We start from the raw sequence: 25,961 nt of genomic DNA on the forward strand, positions 1-25,961 counted from the left end.
CAGTTTTTTTTATTCATTAAATAATGATCAAATATGCGATGGAAGTTGGAGGAAACTTTTGTAAATGACTTGGGGTTTTTATGACACGGATTTTTGTTTACTGTGGAATCATCAGTGTTCGTGGGGGACCAATGTTCGTGGCTTTCATGGGTAACCCTGACCCACAAATTAACATCCCCACGATCGTATTTACAAACATCTGGTTTATCGTTTGTTAAAAGTTATTTACATCGTAAAATAATTGTTACCCTTGTGTCCGAGTGATCTCATATAAAGAAGACAATCTGCATGTTGTTAATTATTGACACGAAACCAAAATTTAAAAAAAATTAAGTATCAAAGACATTGAGAACTATATACAATAAGTAATAAAATGATAAATGCAACTGTTAAATTTAAGGTGGCTCATTACATCCACAGTTTATTTTAGATTTCATGACAGCACCACTTATCATGTAGATGCCAAATATCCAAATGGAGATATTGATATCGTAAATATTTTTTAGAGAATTTTTTAACTTTCTTTTTATTTTGGTGAAATGTTTTATTTCAAGTTTATTATTTCCAGAATTTCAGAACTTTCAGTGTCAAATGATGGACATCTTCCTTAGACAAGTACACACAATGAAAATACCTCATAATACATAATATTAATTTTATTAGAAAAAATAGTTTTCTTCTAAAAAACAATAAATGTCATTATCTTTTTAATCTGCGCATAAAATATTTTTAAAATGAGTTCTGAAGAGACAAGGAATGTATTTCATTGAATTGCTTGTGACAAATTGAATGAAGAATGTTTTAACGAAATGAAAATTCCAATTAAGAAAATATTTGGTATAAAAAGTCCTTTTTCAAGAGTTATCTTTCCTAATTACACAAGATTCAAAACACAAAGGAACGTTTGAACATTACATATAAATTTCAGAATAAAGCTTTAAACTTCCATAATATATATTTAAATCAAATAAGCAAATGTATAAATTAACACCAACACAGTACATTGTGCAAGTAAATAACATTTTTAATTTCAACAAGGTTGTCGATTTAACTCGAATTTCCTCCATACAAACACGTTGACTGATAGAGCTCACTGCTTCGACATGTCAGAAATTGCACATTACTTGTTTGGCGAAGATTTGGCTGTTGTTTTCTTTTGTTTCTGCTAAAAAGTAATCCTTCTTGGTGTATGTAAAATGAATCCGTTACTTTGTTTTCACTGTTTATAACACCGCATGGCTCATCTATTTTTAAAGTGTTTTAAAAGTCAGGGTCATATTATTGAGGTACCCATACGATTCGACCCCAAAGCAAATCGGTCGAAACAATGTAGGTTTATTTTTTTGTGTAGTACGTCATCAAAAAGTGGTGTAATGAGCCTCCTTAAATAGTGTTTACATTATAGTCCAACACGCTCAAATGCCCTTTCGATGAGGTCAATTTTTAGTGCGATTTTGGAGTGGGTGCTAATTAGCCAATTAGCATGATTTGGTTTCAGGGTAAACGTTTTTATGTCAATTTTGGCATTGTTGTCGTAGTTCTCGTGTTACAGGGTGAATAATAATTAATTAATTAATGTTACTTATTATCATTCCTATCATTCGACTGTAATTTGTCGGTGCAAGCCGCCGGTTCATTTTTGTTTTCACAAGAGGGATAACTCAAATAAGCATTACTGACGGGGTTATCCTTTTTTTAATGTTGGAGGGAAAAAATCGAAATAGAACTTGTAACAAACGAACTTACGTCCCCATGAACCAGGAAATTTTTGGCTACCCACGAACATTGACCCCCACGAATAAAAAATGATTCCATAGTAATTACTTCTTTTATTAAGATAAACGTTTGATGACAATTCCAAAGACATTTTACCAATGTTAGAAAAGAGTATATCAAGAAATATTATCACCAAAACCCCTCTACCTTTAAACTTGTTCAATTGTTGTCGACAAAAAATGTAACAGAGTTAAGTAAACTGGGAAAATATCTTTTTAAATGTACAAAATTGAGAGCAGATGTAAATTGAATTGATATAACGACTTTATCCTCACTACTACTACATGTATCGGTAAACTTAATTATTAAAACCACTTAGTTTGGGTCTAAAAGATGATGCGTCGTTGATCGGGCAAGAGGGAATGTTGGCAGGGGAAGTGAGTGGCGTCGTTGGCCGGAAGTAGTAGAGCCGTATTCCAAGGACTCTTCCCGATAACACACATAAAAGTCCAAAGCAACGAGTAATATGATTCCCGAGTTTATTAATAAGTGTATGTAACTAGTGCTAATTGTAACGGGAACCGTTACAGATGTTCCCCAAACGCTCCCCAACTCCCTTTTGGTGCCTTATTCCCTGTAAGCTTGATTAAATAAGTCAAACGCGATACATTTAAGACTTTAACAAAGTTTTACCAGAAGTATTCAATTTAAGCATTGCACGCATGCGCATTTGAATGCATGTGCGTAATGACCATTTCATCTTGTCTACACTATTGATATATCTTAATATACTAAATATTACAGCATAAAATCCAAAAATATGTTGCATCTAGTGTATTTGGAATGTTACTCATTTCACGTGCACGCACGTGCATGCATGTGCATGATGACCATTCCCTGCTGTAGGAGTCTATAATATCTATCTATGTTCTGAATCCCATCTTGTTTGGTTGAAAATCAAGGGAGTTATAGCCATTTAAAGTTTCAGCCAATCAGATTGCAGCGCACGTGCATGCGCGTGATTTGATGAAAATTATTATATATCATATTGTAGGATATCCTAAAGCATGCCTTTGTTTTAAATTTCAAAGCATTTTGTCAAAAAACAAAAAAGATATTGAGATTTTTGTTTCAGCCAATCAGAGCGAAGCGCACGTTCATGCACGTGCAAGTATGTTCATGATGACTATACCTTCTTCTAGGAGTTCATTATGTTTGTCTACGTTCTAAATCCCATGCTGTTTGGTTGAAAAACACGGGAGTTATAGCCATTTAAAGTTTGAGCCAATCAGATTGCAGCGCACGTGCATGCGCGTGATTTGAGGAAAATTCTTATATACCATATTGTAGAACATCCTAAAGCATGCCTATGTTTTAAATTTCAAAGCATTTTGTCAAAAAACAGAGAAGATATTGAGATTTTTGTTTCAGCCAATCAGATCGAAGCGCACGTGCATGCGCGTGAGTTCGTGCAAATTTGACAGTATCACATTATCTACACTACCAATCTATCCTTATATAATGAGATTCAAATCATTTCATCAAAAAATGTAAAAGTTATAGCTATATTAAGTATATCAGTCAATTCACTCATTTCACGTGCACGCACGTGCATGCGTATGCGCGCAAAATGACCTTCGTTCCGCACACCTACACTACACACCTATTAACCCTAAAAAGGTTTTAGCTCAGTTGGGTGAACAGTTTCTGAGAACACTCGCGGACAAAAAAGTACCGGAGAACAAATAAGAAAAATAATAATAATAATAATAAGAAACAGAGTAAAAACAATATGTTCCCAAACTCCGTTTGGGGAACATAATTAAATGATGGACAACAATTTTAACATTTAAAAGATACAAGCGGGGAACACAGACGGAAGTGGCCAGTAATGCGTCGGGCCTCCGAACTGATAAGTAAAATTTGACAATCGTATTTATTGGAAAACGAACAATGAGTTAAAATGACAGGTGTTCAGTAAAAGTGATACAGTGAACAATTAAGGAAATGCTTTGATGACATAGGCATAAAGAACACCGATAATTAAATAATAACTTGTTGTTTGTAAAAGTGATTAAAAAGTCCTTGGGCATAAACACCTTTGATAGCAAGACAAGACAAGACTTTATTCTCATAAACTGTACAAAACAGTATAGAGAGGATATTACATAAAATATTTACAATTGATTAATTAAGCATGCGTGAGACAAAGAAAAATTAAAAAAAAAAGAAAACAACAAATACATTGGAAAAAAAAATGACAATGTCACAGACCAAGAGAGCCGACTCTCTCCATTATAGTTCCAATGAATTTACATAACTTAATTAATTTTTCCCTGCTGTTCAAATTAAATAGTTGGTCAAACTTAAAAACATTAGGATTTGTATAATAGTACTTGGGCAAAAGATTTAATCTAGAATTCTTAATGTATGGATCAGTGCATTTAAATAAATAATGAAATTCATCTCCTATTTCCTTGCATGAACACAAGTGACAAATTCTGTTTTCTCTTACAAGTGTCACTAAGTAATTAAATTATCAATTAGTAACTTAGTAAAAGAAAGATTGGTAAAATCCAATTTGTGAAACAAAATAATTTCAGATTAGAAATAATATTAAAACAAAAATTAGATAAAAACATTTAGAGTCCAAAATGAATTTAAAATACAACAGTCAATTTCACACGGTGATATTATTGTGCTTTTTCTGCTTTATGAATTTAGAATGAATAGTTTGTAAAAAAATTTCTATGATCCTGCTTTACTTAATGATATTGAAATTGTTATACATATACTGTACAACTGATTTATGTATATACGTTAAACCTATGAACTGTATGGGTCTTGGTAATAAACAATACAATACACCTTTTACCTGTCTCACCATGCTTCTTCATATAAAAAGTTAATATCATACAATAACTAGTGCTAATTGTAACGGGGGACCGTTACACATGTTCCCCAAACGCTCCCCATCTCCGTTTTGGTGCCATATTCCCTGTTAGCTTCATTAGATAAGACAAACTTTATGCATTTGAGACTTTAACAACGTTTACCCAGAAGGGTACCAAGTTCATTCAAATTTTAACATTGCACTCGTGCACATGTGAATGCCTGTGCGTAATGACCATATCATCTTGTCTACACAATCTATATACTTTAATATACTAAATATTAAAGTATTTAATCCAAAAGTATTAAAAAATACGCTCATTCAAGTGTACATTTGGCTTTACTCATTTCACATGTACGCACGTGCATACATGAGCATGGTGACATACCTTCTTGTAGAAGTTCATTGCATCTATCTATGTTCTAAATCCCATCCCGTTTGGTTGAAAACCAAGGGAGTTCTAGCTGATTAAAGTTTCAGCCAATCAGATTGCAGCGTACGTTCACGCACGTGTTTGGATGTGCATGGTGATCATACCTTCTTGTAGAAGTCCATTATATGTATCTATGTTCTAAATCCCACCCCGTTTGCTCGAAAACCAAGGGAGTTATAGCTGTTTAAAGTTTTAGCCAATCAGATTGCAGCGCACGTACACGCACGTGTATGTATGTGCATGATGACCATACACGTGTTTTCTTGATAATTGCTATATATCTTGTTGTAGGATATCCTAATGCATGGCTATGTTCAAAATTTCAAAGGATTTCATCAAAAATCAAGAAAGATATTGAGACTTTAGTTTCAGCCAATCAGAGCGAAGCGCACGTGCATGCGCGTGAGATCTTGCTATTTTGACCATGTCATATTGTCTGTGCTACTACTTTATCCTTATATTATGAGTTTCAAAGCATTTCATCAAAACAGTAAAGATTTAAGTCTATATCAATTAAATCGGTCATTTCACGTGTTGCTCGTGCGCGCTCTTGCAAGCACGTGCACACAAAATGGCATGTTGACAATGTCATCTTATCTACATTTATAATATGTCTACATATTCTAAATATCAAAGCATTACATCGAAAAATGTAAAAGTTACGGCAATTTCAAGTATATTGGTCATTTCACTTGTTGCACGTGCGCGCTCTTGCAAGCACGTGCGCGCAAAATGACCTTCGTTCCGCAAATCTACATAACATGCCTACTTACCCTAAAGAGGTTTCCCCTTAATCGGATGTGTACTTTACAAGATCATTCGCGGACAAAATTTTCCCGAGAAGAAAAATAATAATAACTAGAGCAAAGCTCGTTGCAAAGCAACGAGTAGGTCTTCCGTCCAGTTTTGACCGGAAGTGCCGGAAGTGCCGGGATAAAAGAAAGCAATGAGCCAAGTAGTATACAATGACGTTAAAATAAAAGAAAGCAATGAGCCAAGTAGTCTCCAATGACTTTAAAATTTCAATTTTGCATCAAAACCTTCAAAAAAGCCATTTTTACTACTTCCGGTTTGACCGGAAGTGACGACGACGGACGGAAAAAATTACTTTTTATGCTCCCAGAGACAAATGAAACCCAACATCTTGTCAAGAACGGCAAAAAAACGCGTTTTCCGACTACTTCCGGTTTGGCCGGAAATGACGTCGCCGGACGTATTTTGACGACTTCAATAGATTAAGCTTGAAATTTTGAACAACTTTGCTTCTTTGACGTATTACAAATTCTAAATACTTTTTGAGATATAAAGAAAAAACATTCGGCCCCTCTCAGCCCTTGATTTAAGGGGCCAGCCCTTTTTCCGAGGTATCAATTGAAAGATCTTGGAATTCTAAACTTTTTTTGTTCAACATGTTTTAACAAAATATTTCCAGGTAAAAAGATATCTTAGAAAAGGTGTCAAAAAATTTGAAATTCGCGATAGGACTTTTTTTGGGCCATAGAGAGCGCTGACGTGCGGCACTTCCGGAAAAAGAGAGTGGTGTGTGACAAAAGAGCACACGTTGCTCTATCATCGCTGAAAATCTCATGTTTCTGTCTTAAGGCATTTTCGAGAAAAATGATGGGACAATGAGACCCCCTGAAAATCACTAAATCGCTGAAATCTCAAAACCGGAAGTGACGTCATCAAAACAAAAAATTATATATCAGGTTTGTTAGATGTTCTATCAGTCCTGAAAGTTTCACGAAAATCTATCCAGCTGTTTTCGAGAAATCGCGTGCACAAAATCGGTAAGAAAAAAAAACAATAATAATAATAATAATAAAAATAGTGGAAAAGAAACCTAAGAATAACAAGAAGGTCTTCCGCTGAAGACGGAAGACCTTAATAATAATAATAATAAGAAACAGAGTAAAAACAATATGTTCCCCAACTTCGTTTGGGGAACATAATTAAGCTACCCCAAGAGCAGTATTCCCCGAGTTTTAAGGCGACGGTGCCAGACAACTCACCGAAAGACAGGTCACCGACAAAAGTGAAATTCGCCGAATAGACAATTCACCGACAATAGTGTCGGTGAGTAGAAATTCACGGACAATATTTTTATGATAATTGTTAGATGAATAGATGTCGAGTAAAGTATTCAGATATAATAAACATAATGATAGATGTAATATAAACATGAGTGATCATTTTAATTCGAGAGTCGCTAAATCATATCAGTTGTTGTAAATTCTTCGTCTATTTTTAGAAAAAAATTAATGTTTATGTTCATGTGGAAGGTCTGGTGCAACATAACTTAGAATGATTTTTAAAATGATGGACCGCGACCAATTTGAGGGCTAGTAATTGTTACAGCATATTAATCTGAATAAACCAGGTATTATAATATCCAAATAAAACATATTTATTAAGAATTATCAGTATAATATACGTAAACCATAATTTTTCTTGATTGTCCAGCTATGATTCTGTGTCCCGGCATTTGCATTTTGTTATTCTCAGTCAAAGATTCTAATGTATTCACAAATAGTTCATGTTGTGAACGGATAATCTTATACTGAAAAGTGTATTTAAATTAAAATTTTGAAATTCACAAAATCTGAAGGAGGAAAATATTTGTGTTCAATCTCCCCTTGATACTTGATACCTTACATTATCCTAACAAAGAAGTGTGGATCAAGTTGCCTTGTTTTACTCTAAAATACACGAAAACCCATGAGCTTCCGGGGGCTTCGCCCCCTGGGCCCCCTCTGGGGCCCTTAAGGCGGCCCCCAGACCCCTTGTCTCAACAAAGTTATCCACGCCCCCCCCCCTAACCACAAATCCTGTATCCTGGGTTTTATCATGAATTCACTGTATATCCTATTTTTATACAGAATAAAGCCATAACATACGAAATAAAAGCGATTTCTTACCTTTCCTCTTATTTTACTCTTTGAAAATTAACACTAATGGGCCTCCGCAGTTAAATCAGTCTTTTGACCAAGTTCAGAAATTGTCATTTTTAATTGGTTTAGATAATTGATCGTTGCCCGGATAACAGAAATATGAATGGATAAACACGATTGATAAGTGCAGCTACTTGGAGATGGGGGGAATTTTTCTGTTAAAGTAATAACACAGAAACGTTACACTTGTTTACATAGGTGACGAAATTGTCAAATATTTGAACGACACTGCGCTAAAAATCTAATTTTTTTCGTTCAGAGTACAGATAAATATCTATATTTCATTCCTCGTGAAATAAAATTATGCACCATTTCACGCCATTCCAGTGAACTGAACAAAACGATTTTTCTCCCCCATTTGGTAGATAAAAAGCGACATTGACCACAAAACGGGGGTTAAATGACCATTTGGCGGTGGGTGCACAACCTGTTGATGAGTTCTCAATTTTTTAGTTCATCTTGTTAAATTGATTTTCAAAATTGTTTTTTTACCATTCAACAAATTATTAAACTAAATTAAAGAACTTACTAGTATACCGCCAACGGGTAAATAAACTGTCTAGTTTTTAGAACTATAAATTGAATAAACCAAAAAGTTATATTTACAAGTCTCGTGATTTCAAAATTCAAGGTATGAATTATAATTGATAATACAATTATCAATACTGTTCAATCTATATTAATTTTCTAGAGAACTTTGAAACAACTGTTACCACAGGGTAAAGGAAATTGGTCAAATTCAGTGATGAAGAAATTATAATGTTAGTCAGGGCCTATCATGTTCATCCTTGTTCATGGGTAAAAATACAGCATGCAATATTTGATAATCCGCATCAATTACCTTGGATTACACAAGAATTTTATATAAAAAAAATCAACTGCAAAACAATTGAAAGAAAGACTGTCTACTAAATTGTCAAAACTAATGGCATGTACTGACAGTGCAATTAAAAACGCAATTATCAGGTAAACATTTCATTATTTTTTTAAAAGGTTCAAAATATCACACACACATACCCATTTATACACATATAACTTTGATTTAATTTTTCTTAAACCTAGAGATGAATTGAAGAAAATAAGAAACATAGAAATGAAGTTGGCAACCTCTCCTAAATGTACAGAAGCTGAAAAGAAAGATCATCGAACCATCGCTCTTCAAGATTTGAGCTCAAGCTCGTCTGAAGAAGAGCAACGGTCTTCCACAGCTACTTCCCATGCAAGTGGATTTTCATCTTCCACTGCTACTTCCTATGCTAAAGGATCATCTGCATCCAATGTTGCCTCTTCAACTGCCCAAAAAAGGAAGAGGAAGGAAACCAGGAAGGGAGGGGGTAAAAAACCCTTATCCTCCTTGGTCAGGGAGAATCAGGAGGTTATAATGCCTTTATTACAAAGAAAGTCCCGAAAATTCTCCATGCTCTCGGAATCTCCGATTCCGATGGGTCTGATTTAAATATTGAAATAAATAAAAATACATTTATCGACTTTGTTTTTATTTATACCTGTCAAAACGTATTCAGCTTAAACGCCTAATATCATATTCTGTGCAATTGTACAGATATTGTTGTAATATAGAAACACAGAGGCGAGATTATTTATAAGTTTTATACTTTGAGACGTCCCCTTTATTTAAAAGTCAGAAGTCTGAAGTCCGCACTCCACTGTCCGCTTTTTCGCAAATGTCCATTAGCCTTTTTTAATGATTTAATTATTTCAATTTATTCATCTTAAGTGAAACAAATCTCTGGGGCAAATGTGACAAAATCTACAATCCAGTGTCATAAAATTAATCTTTGACAAGCAAAATGATATTTTCTTGCATCCTAAACGGGTGTGCACTTTGAATGCTAATATGTTAGGTGATTTCTTTCTGAACACCTAAACAGAGCGATTGTAAATAAAGTTTTGTGATTTTCTTCTGAATACAGGTATGAGTTTTGATCTGGTGTCCAGTGGATCAGCCGAGAACCCTACCGTCAGAGTAGAACACGACATAATGATGACATTAGAAGATTATATGCAGCAAGAAAAAGAAAGGTATCTTCAAACACACAAATATCACTATGCACCGCCTGAACACATCACCACGCACTGCCTTAACATATCATCACGCACTACCTTAACACATCACCACGCACTGCCTCAACATATCATCATGCACTACCTTAACATATCACCACGCACTGCCTTAACATATCACCACACACTACCTAATATATCACAACGCACTACCTTAACATATCTATGGCACGCCAAATTCACAAAAATGAGCTAAACATAGTTTCACAGTCGATAAACTTGGTTTATCGGTTGTAAACTATAGTTTACGGACTGTAAACTATAGTTAACAACGTTAATCTATATTTTACATCCGTGAACCATAGTTAACGCGATAATCTATGTTTCACAACCGTAAACTATACTTAAGGGGGATGTACAAGCCATATTGAATCTAGTCTGGTGTAAAATAAAAAATACCAAGAATGCGCTTAATACTCTACTAAACTGGCCCAAAGTTACTCAAAGTGCTAATGCACTAATTACCTACTGTTAGAGACCAAAATCAGTTAATAATTAAGTTTATTTTGTTTTAAATAGGAGGAAATTAATCATGTTAGAACTGCGCAGCTACAGCATTCACGAGATGAAAAATGCATTGAATATAGTGTTAGTTTGATTCATTGATAATATGGCTACAACCATTTGTTTCGCTTTTTTTCTTGTCATTATCCATAATCCTTGAAAATTTGATTTTTCATATGGGTGTCTTCCTGAGGCCATGTGTTCATTTCGTCCGCCATTCCTCTGTCACACAGAGTTCGAATAGCACTGGTTTTAAAATAAATGCGACCATAATAACATCAAGACAAGAAATTACTAAGTAATAATCATTAGGTTATATTACTTACTACTTTTATTTGTTGCATTGCATCGTCTGATTAATGAAAAAAAGCGATTTTAACCCCACTCCAGCAAATCGGGAAAAACTGTTCTGTTTACAGCTCGAGTTTCCTCGATAATATCATTCCACTGAGCACGTGGTTGGCATGTGCATATATCTGCTGTGGATAGATGCGTTTATTACCATGATTATATTTAATTTTTCATGGGACAAGTCTTGATGATTTGTTGGTTTCTTTAAAACTCAAGAAAAAAGATAAAACTTGGCCTAACATACGTGATTACGGTGGGTCTTTTTTCTGTGGCGATAGAAGTTATTTTCAAATGGGGCACTGCAAGGAGGATGCTTAGCATTTAATTTGAAAATGTTAAACAATATGCGGTGCATGAAAAACAAATTGTAATTACATGTCTTACATTCGAAAAGTTGGTACATGTGTCTATTTTGTTTAGCAGTTAGATAGAAAAAATAGGCAGTTATAGGATTTCCTTCAGGCACCTCACAAAAATAGCTAGATTGTTTGCAATGAACCACACATAGTATGGAGTAATGTTTGGACATAAAAACGCATCATGTCTCATTATGTTGACAACATTGTAAGCTCTCGCTCATTGAACATACGAAACTTGATAAAATATATTGAGTTGTTTCTTTGAAATTTAGAAGCAAGCACAATGTTTGCAAAGAAAAGTCCATTGCATATGCTATGTCTATCACGCAAAAAAAATGAGAGGCTACTCCCCCCCCCCCCCCCCCAAAAAAAATATCCTATGTTTGTTTTTCAAAATAGTGCCAAAGATTCAAAAATTTTGCATTACTAAGTATGTGATGGAACATGTACTAGCCTTATAAGACAATTTGTTACAAAAATATTTGGTTGCCCTCTCTCCCGATCTACTACCTAGAAATGGCCCGACTCATTTTTTTTTTTTCATCCCATTACATGTTTTTTTTTTCTTCCGTCAACGAATATGTTTAAAATTTTAGGAATTTTTTTCTCACCTATAAATACGGACCCAATAATTTTTCCCTGAGTTGGGAGGACCACCAAACGTCATTTTAAAGATGGTATAAAATATTTATTAATGTTGATTTTTTTCTTTACTCTGTAAAATTGTAATTTTGACAAAAAGGGCAAATAGAAAAAGTTTTTGTATTCATTAGATCTCCTAACCCACTCTGAATGATTTCATTCCTTTTCAAATGATGCTCCGCTAAAATCAAAATTGTAAATGTTTATTAGACAGAGTATACGAGGGTAGACCAAAAAGTAAACGATATATCTTAGGTATTTGATAGTTATATTATTGTTGAAATATTCAAGTATTTTTCAAAGTGTAAATTGGAGGTCTTTGATAGCATATTGCTTTATCAAACACACATCCCTTTTCAAACTTGCTAATATATCAATGGGCAATATAACAAGTATCATATTTAACCATCTGCCTTCCTTCACTAAAACGATCTATCCAATCATTGATTGAATTTGTAGGAAGTCATTTGTCTTAATAAACTATGAACAAATTCTTATATGCTACTTCAAAGGCATTTTTAAGATATACCATAAATATTTTAGTCGTTTGTTAAACGAGTACCACTGAGGCAACCATTTATCGTCACAAGTACCTGCATAATGACGTCATTATGAGCAAAACTTTATTCAGCATATATGCTATTTTATAGAACTTGTGTTTGGCTGTGTGCACCAAATTTGTTTCTAATCTGAATTGTGGTTTTGTAGATATAAAGATAGTTCGCGAACTTTTTGATCACCCCTTGTACTAGTAGGTACTAAATCAAGGTCATTCATATCAATTTTATGTGTTTAATTTCTTTGTGTTTCATTGGTGATAATTAAAATTTTGATATATATTATAAGTTATCTGTGGCAAACTTACAAACTCTTAATTCTTAACTTTGATGGCTCATTTTTCCTTACCTAGAATCAAAGAGTTTAAGATTTTTTTCTTTGATATCAATAAGTGCATTATTTAACAACTGTTCGATAATAATACTAAATAAATTACTTCAAGCCATACTATAACACATTTCCTCTTTTAAAAGTGTTCATACTATTTGAAATATTTTCAACTGTAATTCTCTTCCACATTGAAAGATTGTTATGTTCCTCCATATTAAGAAGAGGTCTGGAAAACAAAATTCTGTGCTAAAAATAGACCACGTGCTGCTATCCATGAACTACTTTCATGGTTCTTTACACTCTTTTTGAAGACAACGATACCTTGTTTTGAATTTGAAATTATCATTTAAAAGTGCAAAATTTAGACATTTTCTCAACAAATGGTTGTCGAGAGAACATTGATGCACAGTTTGCATATTTTTTTGGATTTTTTAAGGCTCTGCTGAATTCTGTAGCTGCGCAGTTCTAAGGAGCATATCAAAAGCATTTTTCTGCAAAAGTATAGGTTATATATGCACAACATGCATTCAGTTATGCATATTTATTGTATCTTTATCATCAGGACTTAAAATTTGATCAAAATATAATGTATTTTAGCTATTTGAAGAAATGTTTACATTTTGTTCTCACTCTACTAAAGGTGGCCGGACATCCCCCTTAACACTGAAAACAATCATTTGCGATTGCAAAACATAGATTATCTGATAAATACAGTTTCACGATTTGTAAAGTATAGTTTACAAACCGTTAACTATAGTTAACGAGATGATAAATATAGTTTCACAATTTGTGAAACTATGATTAACAACTCTTTACTATAGTTTACAAACGTGAATCTATGTTTATCAACAAAATCTATTGTTAACGCTTATTACAGACAGATAAACTTAGATTATCATTCGTAAACTATAGTTAACAACCGTTAAATATAGTTTTACAGATGAAAACTATACTTAACGAATCGTTAACTATACTTAACGAATCGTTAACTATAGTTTACGGTTTGTAAACCATAGTTTACAGTCGATAAACCTAGTTTATCAAATGTGAAACTAGGTTTATCTCATTTTTGTGAATTTGGCGTGCCATACATATCACCAAGTACTGCCTTAACATATCACCACCCACAGTAATTTGTAGAATGGCAGAAAATAAAATGAGTAGGAGAAAGAAGAGGAAAGCAATGCGGTCCGAGCAACGCAGATGGCCAAATAAAATAGTTCCTTATGTAATTGCACCAAACACATTTAGTGAGTTTTACTAGAATAATAAAAAAATATTTAACATAGAACTGCACGACGATTCATACTTAACTGAACATATTTTTAAAAATTATGTTACAAAATATTTGTAACTTCTTTTTTGAATCATATAATAAATACAACATGACGATCGTTGAAGCAGTTTTGCAATTGACTTCTACTTACAGCTATGACCGATCTGAATCAGATTAACCTAGCTATCATCGACTGGAACCGAGACACTTGTGTCGTGTTCCAACCAAGGAGAGGCGAAGCCCGCGCCGTCAGGTTCCAGAATGGACAAGGGTGAGTGTGCATGTATATCTCTTTTTTTGATGTAGCTCATAAAATTAACTATTTACAAATTACATAATATTTTTTAGGGAAAACATGTTGACATTATTATTAGTATTGATAAAAGTCTGGATTTGTTTTAGGTGTTCATCTTTTGTTGGAACAATAGGGAATGTTCAGCCGATCAGCTTGGCCAGGGGATGTCGTATAGTAAGACAATTTCACACTTCATAAAAACATATTCTTCTTTCAAATATTTTTTTCTTAAACCACAACTTCTGCAATACAGAATGTACATTATTTTATCAAACAATAAAAAAAAGTAACTGATTAACTGTCCGTAAACATTACTAGAGTATTTTATTTTGATCTAAAAAGTGCAATGCTCGCAGTGTGTTAAACTAGACCTTCATGATCTTTCCATACCTACTATTTGTTTTCTGCAGTAGCACAGAAACGAAGATTAAGACATAAATAAACTGATAACCTCGATGTTTCAGAGGAGAATTGTAGTCCACGAAATGGGACACGCTGTTGGATTCCAACACGAACAATCCAGACCGGACAGGGACGGGTTTGTCCGGATACGCACGGAAAGTATACCCAAGCCGGTTCTCTTCAATTTTAATAGGCTTCCCATGAGCCGAGTCAATAATTTCGAAGTACCTTACGATTACAGAAGCGTGATGCACTACGGAGCCAGGGTAATTTTTTTTGCAAAAACTATATACTTCTACTGATGCTAAAAATATTTGCCCTATACAAATACCGGTATAGGATCCCTTTTACGAAAATGAAATAAGCTCCATTTTTTCATTTGAATAATAGATTAGTAAAATATGTTTATCAAAATTTGTTTCTGCAAATTTCAGGATTTTTCAACTAACGGTCAAATAACAGTGCAAACAATAGACTCCCGTTTCCAAAATATTATTGGTAGAGCACCTGGACTCAGCTTCAACGACATCAAGCTTGCCAACATTATGTATAACTGTGCCGGTATGACCCTACATCAACCAGAAGGTCACCCTTGAAACTGTCTCTTTTAATTCCTGTTAAAACATGATTGCGACGTAAACCTTTTGTTTGTGTTGTCCATTCTCTAGCATAATGTTGAGCTAACTCCCCTAACAATCCAGTTTTTTCAAAAAGAATAGAAAGTTAAAACAAACAGAATGGAGAGTTACAGGTAAACCTTGGCATGTGCACAAAAAGGAAACAAAACAAATACATTTAAACATGATTTAATGTTCATGCATATAACAAAATGAACTTGGAGATTTAAGTTAATCCGGAACACAGGGTCTGCATCGGATCTGTTTGATTTTTAACAAAACTTGAATTAAATGACACAATTTCACATTTTAGAAGCACCATTCCCTCGAGAAGAATCCATTTTAAGCTTGAAGTAGGCTAGAATTAAATCCATCAGCCAAAAACAGTTTGCACCATGAAAACTATACTGCCGCAGTGAATATTTCCGTAGAAAATAATTAAAATTAAAACATTTCCAGATCTGATTTAAAATACATTTTTCAAGTCGAAGTTTGGTTCATGGCTATCCAACACTCGGAACACAATTTGCATTTCACAAATACACTGCTGCAATTATTATATCTCCCCAAAAACTGATTTAAAATTGAAAAAAAATTCCGCGGTTGGAATTCGAAATATCTGTATTTGTCATCGAAGTTTTAAGGAGATAATATTTTCTTTTACGCTTCCTATTCTCTGTTTCCAGGTCAAAATATCACTGGTTTTGTGCATATTTTTGTTTCAATTCGATTTCGATTCTGTCATATATACCGGATCTCCATAAAAGGGAAACATGTTTTTCTTTACAACGCAAAATATAAACCGATTTTGAGGAGTTGCATTCTTATATAAATACTACCATCCCCCAAAATCCACCTGTAACTGTCCATTCTTTAGACAAAGACCTTTTGTTACTTTAATCTGAATACATAAGGGCTATTCAACAAATTGTTGTGCACCCCAAGCTTACCTATAACTGTCCATTCTGTAAACATTGAATTAATTGTATGTGTGCTACCTGTTTTTTCACATTTTTTTTTAAATTCTTAGAACAAAGAGAATCATGTTTTATGTAGCAGAAGGCCTCAAACAGTCCAATCTGTGAGATAAAGAACTAATCTCGGGCCTACGGTCCTCGATTAGTTCTTTCTCTCACAGGATGGACAGTTTGAGGCCTTTCTCCTTTACATAAATATACATGTAATTGATTTTCTCTCCTCAGAGAACTGTCCCGCAATGAGTTGTCCGGGAGAAGGTTTCGTCGGCAAGGACTGTTCCTGTAAATGTCCCACCAACAACCCAAACAACCCGGTCCAGAACTGTTCTGGCACCACCCTGGTGACCACCACCTCCGTCTCCTCCTCCACGATTAGAACCACCACCCCCACAGAAGGTATCCACCACCCCCAGATTATATCTGTTCTTGTTGCTTCAGAGAAATTGGCAGTTTTGATGTGACCCATAGACTGGGTTACCATAAAAGTTTAATTAACACTAGTACTATTGAAAGACATTATCTCCCCAAAAGCTGTTTGGCTTCCTAATAGATTTGGTTGGTGTTTTGTTTTGTTGATTTGTTTGGTGTTTTGTTTTATTGCTTTGTTTGGGTTTTGTTTTACTGATCTCTTTGGTGTAAAAACTTTCTTTAGGAGCCTGTGAGGATATGAACCGATTCTGTGACTATTGGGCCGAGCAGGGATATTGTAATAGGAGTCGGTTCGTGGAGATGTACTGTAAAGCAGCGTGCAACTTATGTAATGGTGAGTATCAGTCGAACAAACGGCTCGGGAAAATAAACAAAAACATTCTATTGTAATCGAGATGATAATGGGATAAAAGCTAAGGCAAAATAATATTGAACATAAAAACTAAAATCAGTGAAATCAGTAGAACTAGGACGTAAAGTTGTTGGTAGTGGCAGTTCTTTGATTTAAAGCAGTTGATGGGATTTAGCTTATCTAATTTTAGAAAGAAGATTCCGTTTTTAAAAGAAATTTCTTGTGATGATCGCCATGTTTATTAAATATTTCAGCACAGAAGCGCTGCGAGGACATTGGACAGTCGTGTGGTCTGCTCAGAGATCGAGGCTTCTGCCAGCTGCAGTTCGTCAGGAGTTACATGGAGTCAAATTGTGCAGCCTCTTGTAATTTCTGCAGAGGTATGTCAACTAATGGGAAAGGACATTTCCAATTTTCACGAGTTTATCAACTTTTAACAATATAACAAATATATTCTGCTTTGTGGAAAACTTCTTTTTTTTTTGCAGCTGGAGAGTTGCTCAGAGCCGATGGAACACCTCTAAGTAAGTTATACTTCACTAGAGTTTTCTAATTCAAAAGCCCCCTTTTTAACATTTTGTACAACATGATATATTTTAAGAATTTTCTTCTATGAGAATGATAAAAGAGGAGGCTTTCCCATGAACTATGAATTTAAAAATTAATTCTCACCATACTGTATTGAAAATATGTCAAAAGGATTGGACTCAAGTTCCAAAAACAGTATACACGGTAAGATTTGTATCATGATAGTTGTATTATACCACAAAATCGTATCATGTATAATTTATTAATAGAGTAAATCATAAATCTTATAAAACTGTATTAATTTTCAAATCTTATAAAATTTATAAAAAATAGAGCAATGCTGTAATCACAGCTTGGTTTATTCTATTTTAATCATTACTAAAAAAGCACACGGTAAAAAGTAATGACCGTCTTGATCTGTGTATAAATGGTTTTACGAGAAGAAGATGTGCGATAATACCCAACTTTCAGCCAGGCAAATTAAAGAACAAGAAGAAGAGAAGAAGAAGATTTGTGAAATATCTCCAGTGCACATTATTTAGTAATCTTTCTTAATTACATGTAAATTCTGGAATTACGGTTTTAATTAGAGATTTTTAAGATATAAACTAATTGACACTTAAAATCAGTGGTTTTACGATATATATTACATTAACATTTTAATTTACTTGTGACATCCGGTGATTGTTGTTTGTATTTTATAATATGCTAATCATTTTTCTTAATTTAAGGGAGCAAAGCGTCAAATGTTGGATCCACCACCATGCTCATTATGTTCCCCGCCTTCATCGGTTGGAGTCTTCTATAAAAGAAATCTAACGCTTTATAGAGAAACACCGACATCTTACGAACGAAAGTAACCAAAAACGAGGATCAGTCATTGAAGTCTATTGTTTTCACGGTTGGATTATTTATTTCTTCAATTTTATTGGGATTTCGATAGAAAAAATCCCCGCAAGATACCTCAAATCCACGTCTTGTCGTAGTCGCTACGACATTTAAACGAGCAAAGAGGTTCTAGAAGGGAAATGAAAGGAAAATTTAAAAAATGTAATTCTGCATTCTGTGGCATGAAATAAAAAATAAAAGTATGTGTGGATCTAGTAGGGGTCGAAGAGGGGAGGCTTTGCGAATGGCGGTCGGGACAATAAGGAGTTATGGTCAAAAATTGAATTGCAAAAACCCAAAAACTTTAAAGAAATTCTTGTTCAGAATACTATATGCTGCGAAAAATAAAATTAATATGGCTTTAATACACAGATATTATAGCCATATCATAAATCCAGGGGGATGCCCGTTCGTAATTTGTCGGTTGATAAAGCTTCTTCTTACAAACATGCATTATAAAAATCTTCATTTAATTCTTACGGGTGCTAGTGGACTGGAACCCCCCCCCCCCCCTTAACATCCCAGACCCAAAGCTATTTTTTAATTTCATTGTAAAAAGCTCAAAGGCTTCTCGAGATATTGCTCGAAACAAAAGTGTAACAGACGGACAGACTTTTAAGAAGAACGGGCAGACCGAAATTAATATCTCCAACTTTCGGGGTGGGGGGGGGGTCGGCGCAAAATGGAAGATTAGTGAATTGAGCTTTTGACATAATTTAAGATATTCCATATTAACATGCCATCATAGGACCTATGTCCCCGCCTCCTTCCCCAACCCTTGGAATATATACATGTATAAATCCGGGTCCAAAGATATTTTTTTTTTGGCTTTCTTTCATTTATAACATTTACAGTTTACAACATACAAAATTAATACCTGCAGTTATCACCTGTCAGAGGTGATTTAAGATACTTCGGGCATGATTTTTTTTTTTAATTAAAAAGTGAATTCTATGTACTTTTTGGATTTTTCCTATGAAATACATTGTAAATATGTACTAGACGGTTAATTTATGAAAGAAGACAAATATGAATATTTTGTGACCCGGTATGTATATTAGGGGTGGGGTGGGGAAGTTGTTTGGTCTACAAGCACTTCTGATACTTAGTAAGCATATGTGTGCACATACTTTTGAAGCATGCCAGGACAACTAAGTGACAACTACGTTTTCATATTATTCACACTTTTAAAAGTCCAAATATATTATTGTCGGTATTCTGGAATCAATCTTTTTTTTTGTTTTACAACAGGATGGTGAATATATATTTTTCCTTACAAATGAAGCAAGTTATAATTTCGGTTATAGTTTTTATTTGTATATTGGAACTTCGGTCAAAATAACTCTGTGTGTGGTCAAAAGTATAGAGTGTATTCATCTGATTTTACTTTTTTGACGAATAATGCATGGTTAACAAACAATGAGATAGTGGAGCATAACTTTAAGACAAAGAAAAGAACTTTACTAAGAAAAATACACCACCCTACATAAACGCATATTTTTAGCCGTTTTATAATCCACGCATATAAACAGATATACATGACTGTACACACGGTCGTTTATAGAAGAGAGGTTGAGGGGTTGGGGATACCCCCCCCCCTCCACCGATAATGAAGTCGATAAATAAACAATGTAATATAGAAAACTTATCTTCTGTATACTTGTGCCCCCTCAATAAAAAAAATCTTTCATTTTGGCTTTCCAAGGAATTGTTTGATAATGACTCTAAACTTTTGGTTGCCCCCCCCCCTCCCCAACTCAAATTGCTTGCTTCAGGCCTGTATGTTTACTGCCGGACCTTTCTTTCAGAACTCTCTATCTTGTCAGTGTAAAAAAAAACCTTTATGCCTTCTGGGCCCTAATTGGAAAATAAAATTATCTCATCTTATCTATTTAAATAAATTTTTAAAAGAATCTCTCTCTCCCTCTCTCTCTCTCTCTCAATGCAAGACACTTTATACAGCGCACAACCTATTTACTTGATTGCACGGATTTATTTTTTTACAAGCTGTAAAAAGTAACCCCATATGAACAAGGCCCACACTACGAGTAGTTTGTATACGTTTAATCACTGACGCATGACAAACGTGTTTCCTAATCCGTCTAAAGTATTATGCTGTATTTTCTTCTATTTGTTCCCTTTCTAAAACATTGTAAGTGATCACAAAAAAATTGACATGATCAATTTTCAAATACAAAGTGGTTAAAACACTATCCGTTCTATTTTACACATATACTTATTTTTTTCCGATTCTAAACTTTATACGGGTACAATCACTGGTCCCGAGAAAACTATCGAGATACGGAAAGTTAGGGAGAGTAACTTTCGTTCGTAAGATGTCGGTGTTTCTCTTCTGAGTGGTAATTAATTCAGTCATGAATTGACATGTATGACAATTGCATGAAAAAAAAATGATTTCAATTTTTTTTTTAAATACTGAACTGCAGTTTACCAGCTGTGAGCTACAAGTTCTATGTAAAATCTAGGTTGAAAAAATATGCCCCCTCCATGATACATGTGTATTGTAGCGATTGACATACAATCAGTTCTCTACATCGTCTCAAGCCACGGTCCAGAGTCATATATATATATATATATATATATATATATATATATATATATATATATATATATATATATATATATATAGCTCTCTCCTCTCTCCGTGACTGCTTGATCACAAAAATTGTCGTAAACATGAATATTTATGCCTCCCTATTGTGACGTCATACAGTACCGACCTGACCCAATCTGACACCCAAGCAGTCCCAGAAAGCAGTCCCCTGGACTGCTTTGGGACCACTGTGGGACAGCTCTGGGACTGCTCTAAAAAGCACTCCTAGCTGTCCCTGGGACTGCTTTGTTCACTGATATGTGAAAAGGGTTCTGAGTGACATGATATCTCCTCTCCCTTGTGTATTGTGAATTTGCAGGCTCCCTGTTCTTTTGTTTACTTGCAGCAGAGTTGAGTTTAAAAGTGTTTGATAAGGAAGGAGTTATTATAATCTTTTAACAAGAAGAGATTATTATAGTTAAATATTTACATTCAGTATAATTTTCCTTATCAAATCCATTAGAAATCCACGACGTTCAAATTTCTATAACACACGCGAAACCTTGTCACCGCGCGTTAGAATACACAGAAGGAACTACATGTATATGCATTTTCAATACTCTAGAAACACCAAAATGTAAAATGTTTTATTTCAATTAAATGTAAAACTACAACCCTGAAAAATTAACGTAGAAATTAACGTAATGTGCGTTCAGAATTAATTTGTCACTTTTTTCATCGCAATGTTTGTTTGCGTAATTTAACTTAACAGCGTCACTTAACGTCATCTGACGTCACAAACGGCTCTTACGTCTATTTACCACGTTAGTTTTGAAGGGCGCTAAATTCACATTAAATGTTAACGGAATAAGCAATTCTGAAGAAGGAAAATTAGAGAATGTAAATATAAGCATTGAATTCATATTTTTGGCTGTCTTCGGTCCTATAACACACGTGGCCGTGCCGACAAATTTATCATACCGCGCTAACGCGCGGTATTCAATTTGTTGGCACGACCACGTGTGTTATAAGACCGAAGACAGCCAAAAATATGAATTCAATGCTTAAATAATATTTTCAGGGACTGTATATTTACACAAATGTAGTTTAGAATAAGTCTGTAAAAAAGTTGTTAAATAAGGAGGTCAGGAGAAAAATTTTATCCCTGAAAATAATCTACAGGTTTATGAGAAAAAAATATTTACATGTTGGCCTTTTTTTATTATTTAATGTAAACTCACATGTATGCATTCAAATTTGCATTGGCACAATTTAAAAATAATCATTACATGTACAGTTAGGTATTATGGATTTTTCAATTGAAAAAGCTACACGTTTTACAAGTATCGCTCTACATAAAAAGAGTATTCCATGTAAAACTCAAATAAAACCTAATAATTTATTAATGACCATGAAATAATATTATGCTACTGTATCATTACTATCATTCTTCCGTAACATAAACAATGTGAATAATCATTGGGAAAGTTATTAATGAATTACCGGTAATTTTCATTTATAAACAATTTAATAAAAGAGTACATTTATTTTTAAAATAAATAGTTGAAAATACCGGGAATTGTGATTTATTTCTTTTTTGTTTTGCTTGTGTTTTCTTGGCCGCTTAATGTTTATAAAATGGCATCAACACCTGCGGTATCAATCGCCTTTGGACAGAAAATCAATGCATGTTATTTGGGTATACATGTACATATCAGCTTTACACATCATTGAACATGCTGGTCAACAATGACCCTAATTTCAATCTATGTAATGCAAAAAAAAAATGATAAATGAAATGTGTATAAATTTCTTTCATGTTTAATGAATTTTGAACATAATCTGAGGTTCCATTCTGATTTAGAGATGTGCACTCTACTCTAACATTTACAAGTGAAACACTTAAAACTGAGTATTATAGAGTTAGAGAAATTAACAATAATTCAATTGACAGGTCAGTAAAAATAATCATGACTGAAAACTACTTGGCAAAATTTACAAAGAATATTTTAAAACCCCCAATACTTTAGAAAATCCCTTTAGACTATCCCGATAGTATGAAATTAGTATTAAAGCTAGATGAGATCTCATTGCGAGCAACGAGTAGGTCTTCCGTCCGATTTTTTTTTTATCAGATATGATTTTGACTATGATCTTTGTTAGATCATAATGATACCAAGACTTCTCTCCTTTGATTAAATTCTTTTACTTTCTATAGAATTATTAAATACATGTAGTTATGGATGGAAGTCTTTTGGCCCCTAAGGGCCCCTCATTTGAGGGGTCAAACCCCTTTATTCCTATCCAATGATAAGGTTTCTCATTTCAAAGAATTTTTGTTCAACAACTATTCAGAAATTTCTTTTTGTTTTCGAGTTATATAGGATAGAAAACACGTCCTTTACATCCTAAAAGGGACGTTTTTTTCATATATAGAATGGTTGTATAATGTTTAAAAGACGATTCTGAGCATCTTTCATTCAATACTGCTTATCAAGATATTTCCCCTTTTAGAGATATAAAAATTCCAAGATTGAGCATTTTGTCCCCTAATGGCCCCTAATTAAGTAACATATTATCAAAATGTTACAATGCATTGATGCAGATTTTTATGATAAACATTTTTGCTGCAGATATTTATAACAAAAAAATGATACATGTAAATAGTTATAGATGAAAGTCTTTTGGCCCCTCTCTGCCCTTTATTTGAGGGGTCACACCCCTTTTCTTCATATCAAATTAAAGAAAATTTAATTCGGCACAACTTTTATTATATATTGTATAACAAGTTATTGACATGTATAAAGATATCAGAGAAAACGTATTAAATTTTCCGAGCCTATTTTTCGAGCTCGGGGTAGCTTCAACGCCTTTTGCGCTAGAAACATATAGACTCGAAAAAGCAATTTAGCAATCCTTCCTCTACCTTCACTGAAAACCTCAAGTCAATATCTTCTTTCGTTTTTCAGTGATTGCCAGGACAAGCTGACCCTCTGAGAATCAGTAAATCGTCCATATCTCACGACCGGAAGTGACGTCGTACATATAAAAAAATTTCCAATAAGGTTCAGATTAATATCTATCAGATCTGAAAGTTTCGTGAAAATCGACGGAGCCATTTCAGAGAACTCGCGTGCACAAAATCGGTAAGAAAAATAATAATAACTAGAGCAAAGCTCGTTGCAAAGCAACGAGTAGGTCTTCCGTCCGGTTTTGACCAGAAGTGCCGGAAGTGACGTCAACAAAAGAAAGCAATGAGCTAAGTCGTCTCCAGTGACTTTATAATTTGAATTTTGCATCAAAACCTTCAAAATAAGCTATTTTTGGCTACTTCTGGTTTGACCGGAAGTGACGTCGACGGACGGATAATTAAGTTCTATGCTTCCAGTGACATATGTTACCCAAAAACATGTCAAGAATGGCAAAATATGCATTTTCTGACTACTTCCGGTTTAACCGGACACATTTTGACGACACAAGTAGATTAAGCTTGAAATTTTGAACAACTTTGCTTCTTTGACGTATTACGAATTCTCAATACTTATTGAGATATAAAGGAAAAGCTTTCGGCCCCTCTTGGCCCTTTAATATAGGGGCCAGCCCCTTATCGTTGATATTTTTCAATGATCGTGACATTCTTCACAACTTTTGTTCTATATGTCTTTACAAAATATTAACGTGTAAAAAGATATTGCCAAAAATGTGTGAAAAATTTCTAAATTCCCGATAGGTCTTTTTTTGAGCCATAGCGAGCGCCGATGTGCTGCACTTCCGGAGAATAAGAAAGGTGTGTGTCACATCAGCACATGCTGCTCTATCATCGCTGAAAATCTTACGTTTCTATCTAAAAGCACTTTTGAGAAAAATTCTGGACAATGTGACCCTCTGAAAATCACTAAATCGCGGAAATCTCGAAACCGGAAGTGACGTCATAAAAAAATTATATATCAGGTTTGTTTGATGTTCCATCAGTCCTGAAAGTTTCATGAAAATCGATCGAGCCGTTTCCGAGAAATCGCGTGCACAAAATCGGTTAGAAAAAAACAATAATAAAAATAGTGGAAAAGAAACCTTAGAATAACAAGAAGGTCTTCCGCTGAAGACGGAAGACCTTAACTAGATACGATCTCGTTGCGAGCAACGAGAGGTCTTCCGTCCGATTCTCAATCGTTATATCATTGAATCGGAATTATTGTTCAAAGTTTATATTAGTCCAACAAAACTATAAATTCACAGGGTCAAAAGTAGCCTTAAGTGAACCTTGTTCTTTGGTGGCAGCATATGAGGAAAATCTTCTCAAGAGGAACAAAGCCACGATTAGTCATTTTCTTGCTCAGCTGATGTTGATATACATGTCTTTAGAGATTCCAATGCAGGTAGATTTACGCTTTTTTAAAATAATGACTCCAAAGGATAGAGTGGAAGGGGGGGGGGGGCAGTAGGCGTCCCGAGTTTTACATAGAGAGTATATACATGTAGTAAAAAAATCTTTACAATAGTCCGAACTTCAAATTCTGAAAATCAGGCGTTGTGTTTTTGAAACCTGCAATAATGTAGCCCTCTTTAATTTTGTTTAATCTGATGTTTTTCTGCTCCAGCATTTGCACCATATTGTGGAGATCCTGTAAGGAGTTGTAGCTCTCTCCCCATAAAAAGGGGAGGGGGGGGGGGACAGGGCTACATAATTCCAGATACGTTTTTGATAATTTAATTTATTGCTTATAAAAGTGTCTCCGATTTCTCAAAGTAATGTGTATTTAACCACGGTAATTCTTCAAACTTCATCTGAAATGTTATAGTCATATGTGGTGTATATTTGAGAAG

At 34.2% G+C, this 25,961-nt stretch overlaps 1 protein-coding gene across 1 annotated transcript in view; it reads left to right on the forward strand.

Moving 5' to 3' along the window:
• Window positions 1–17,691, forward strand: part of LOC134232146 (blastula protease 10-like) — a gene marked incomplete at its 3' end in the record, with an annotated part of 28,970 nt that extends 11,279 nt beyond the window's left edge. Inside the window, exons 3-12 of the mRNA XM_062714091.1 lie at window positions 9,925–10,033; window positions 13,960–14,069; window positions 14,249–14,366; window positions 14,498–14,564; window positions 14,855–15,058; window positions 15,227–15,353; window positions 16,612–16,782; window positions 17,039–17,149; window positions 17,422–17,547; window positions 17,656–17,691. Coding sequence (XP_062570075.1) covers window positions 9,925–10,033; window positions 13,960–14,069; window positions 14,249–14,366; window positions 14,498–14,564; window positions 14,855–15,058; window positions 15,227–15,353; window positions 16,612–16,782; window positions 17,039–17,149; window positions 17,422–17,547; window positions 17,656–17,691 — 1,179 coding nt within the window. The remainder of the gene's footprint in view (window positions 1–9,924; window positions 10,034–13,959; window positions 14,070–14,248; window positions 14,367–14,497; window positions 14,565–14,854; window positions 15,059–15,226; window positions 15,354–16,611; window positions 16,783–17,038; window positions 17,150–17,421; window positions 17,548–17,655) is intronic.
• Window positions 17,692–25,961: the final 8,270 nt, after the last annotated feature.

The sequence above is a fragment of the Saccostrea cucullata genome, unplaced genomic scaffold, assembly GCF_032062105.1.
Source record: "Saccostrea cucullata isolate Sc308-1 unplaced genomic scaffold, CSIRO_AGI_Scuc_v1 ctg4495, whole genome shotgun sequence".
NCBI lineage: Eukaryota > Metazoa > Mollusca > Bivalvia > Ostreida > Ostreidae > Saccostrea > Saccostrea cuccullata.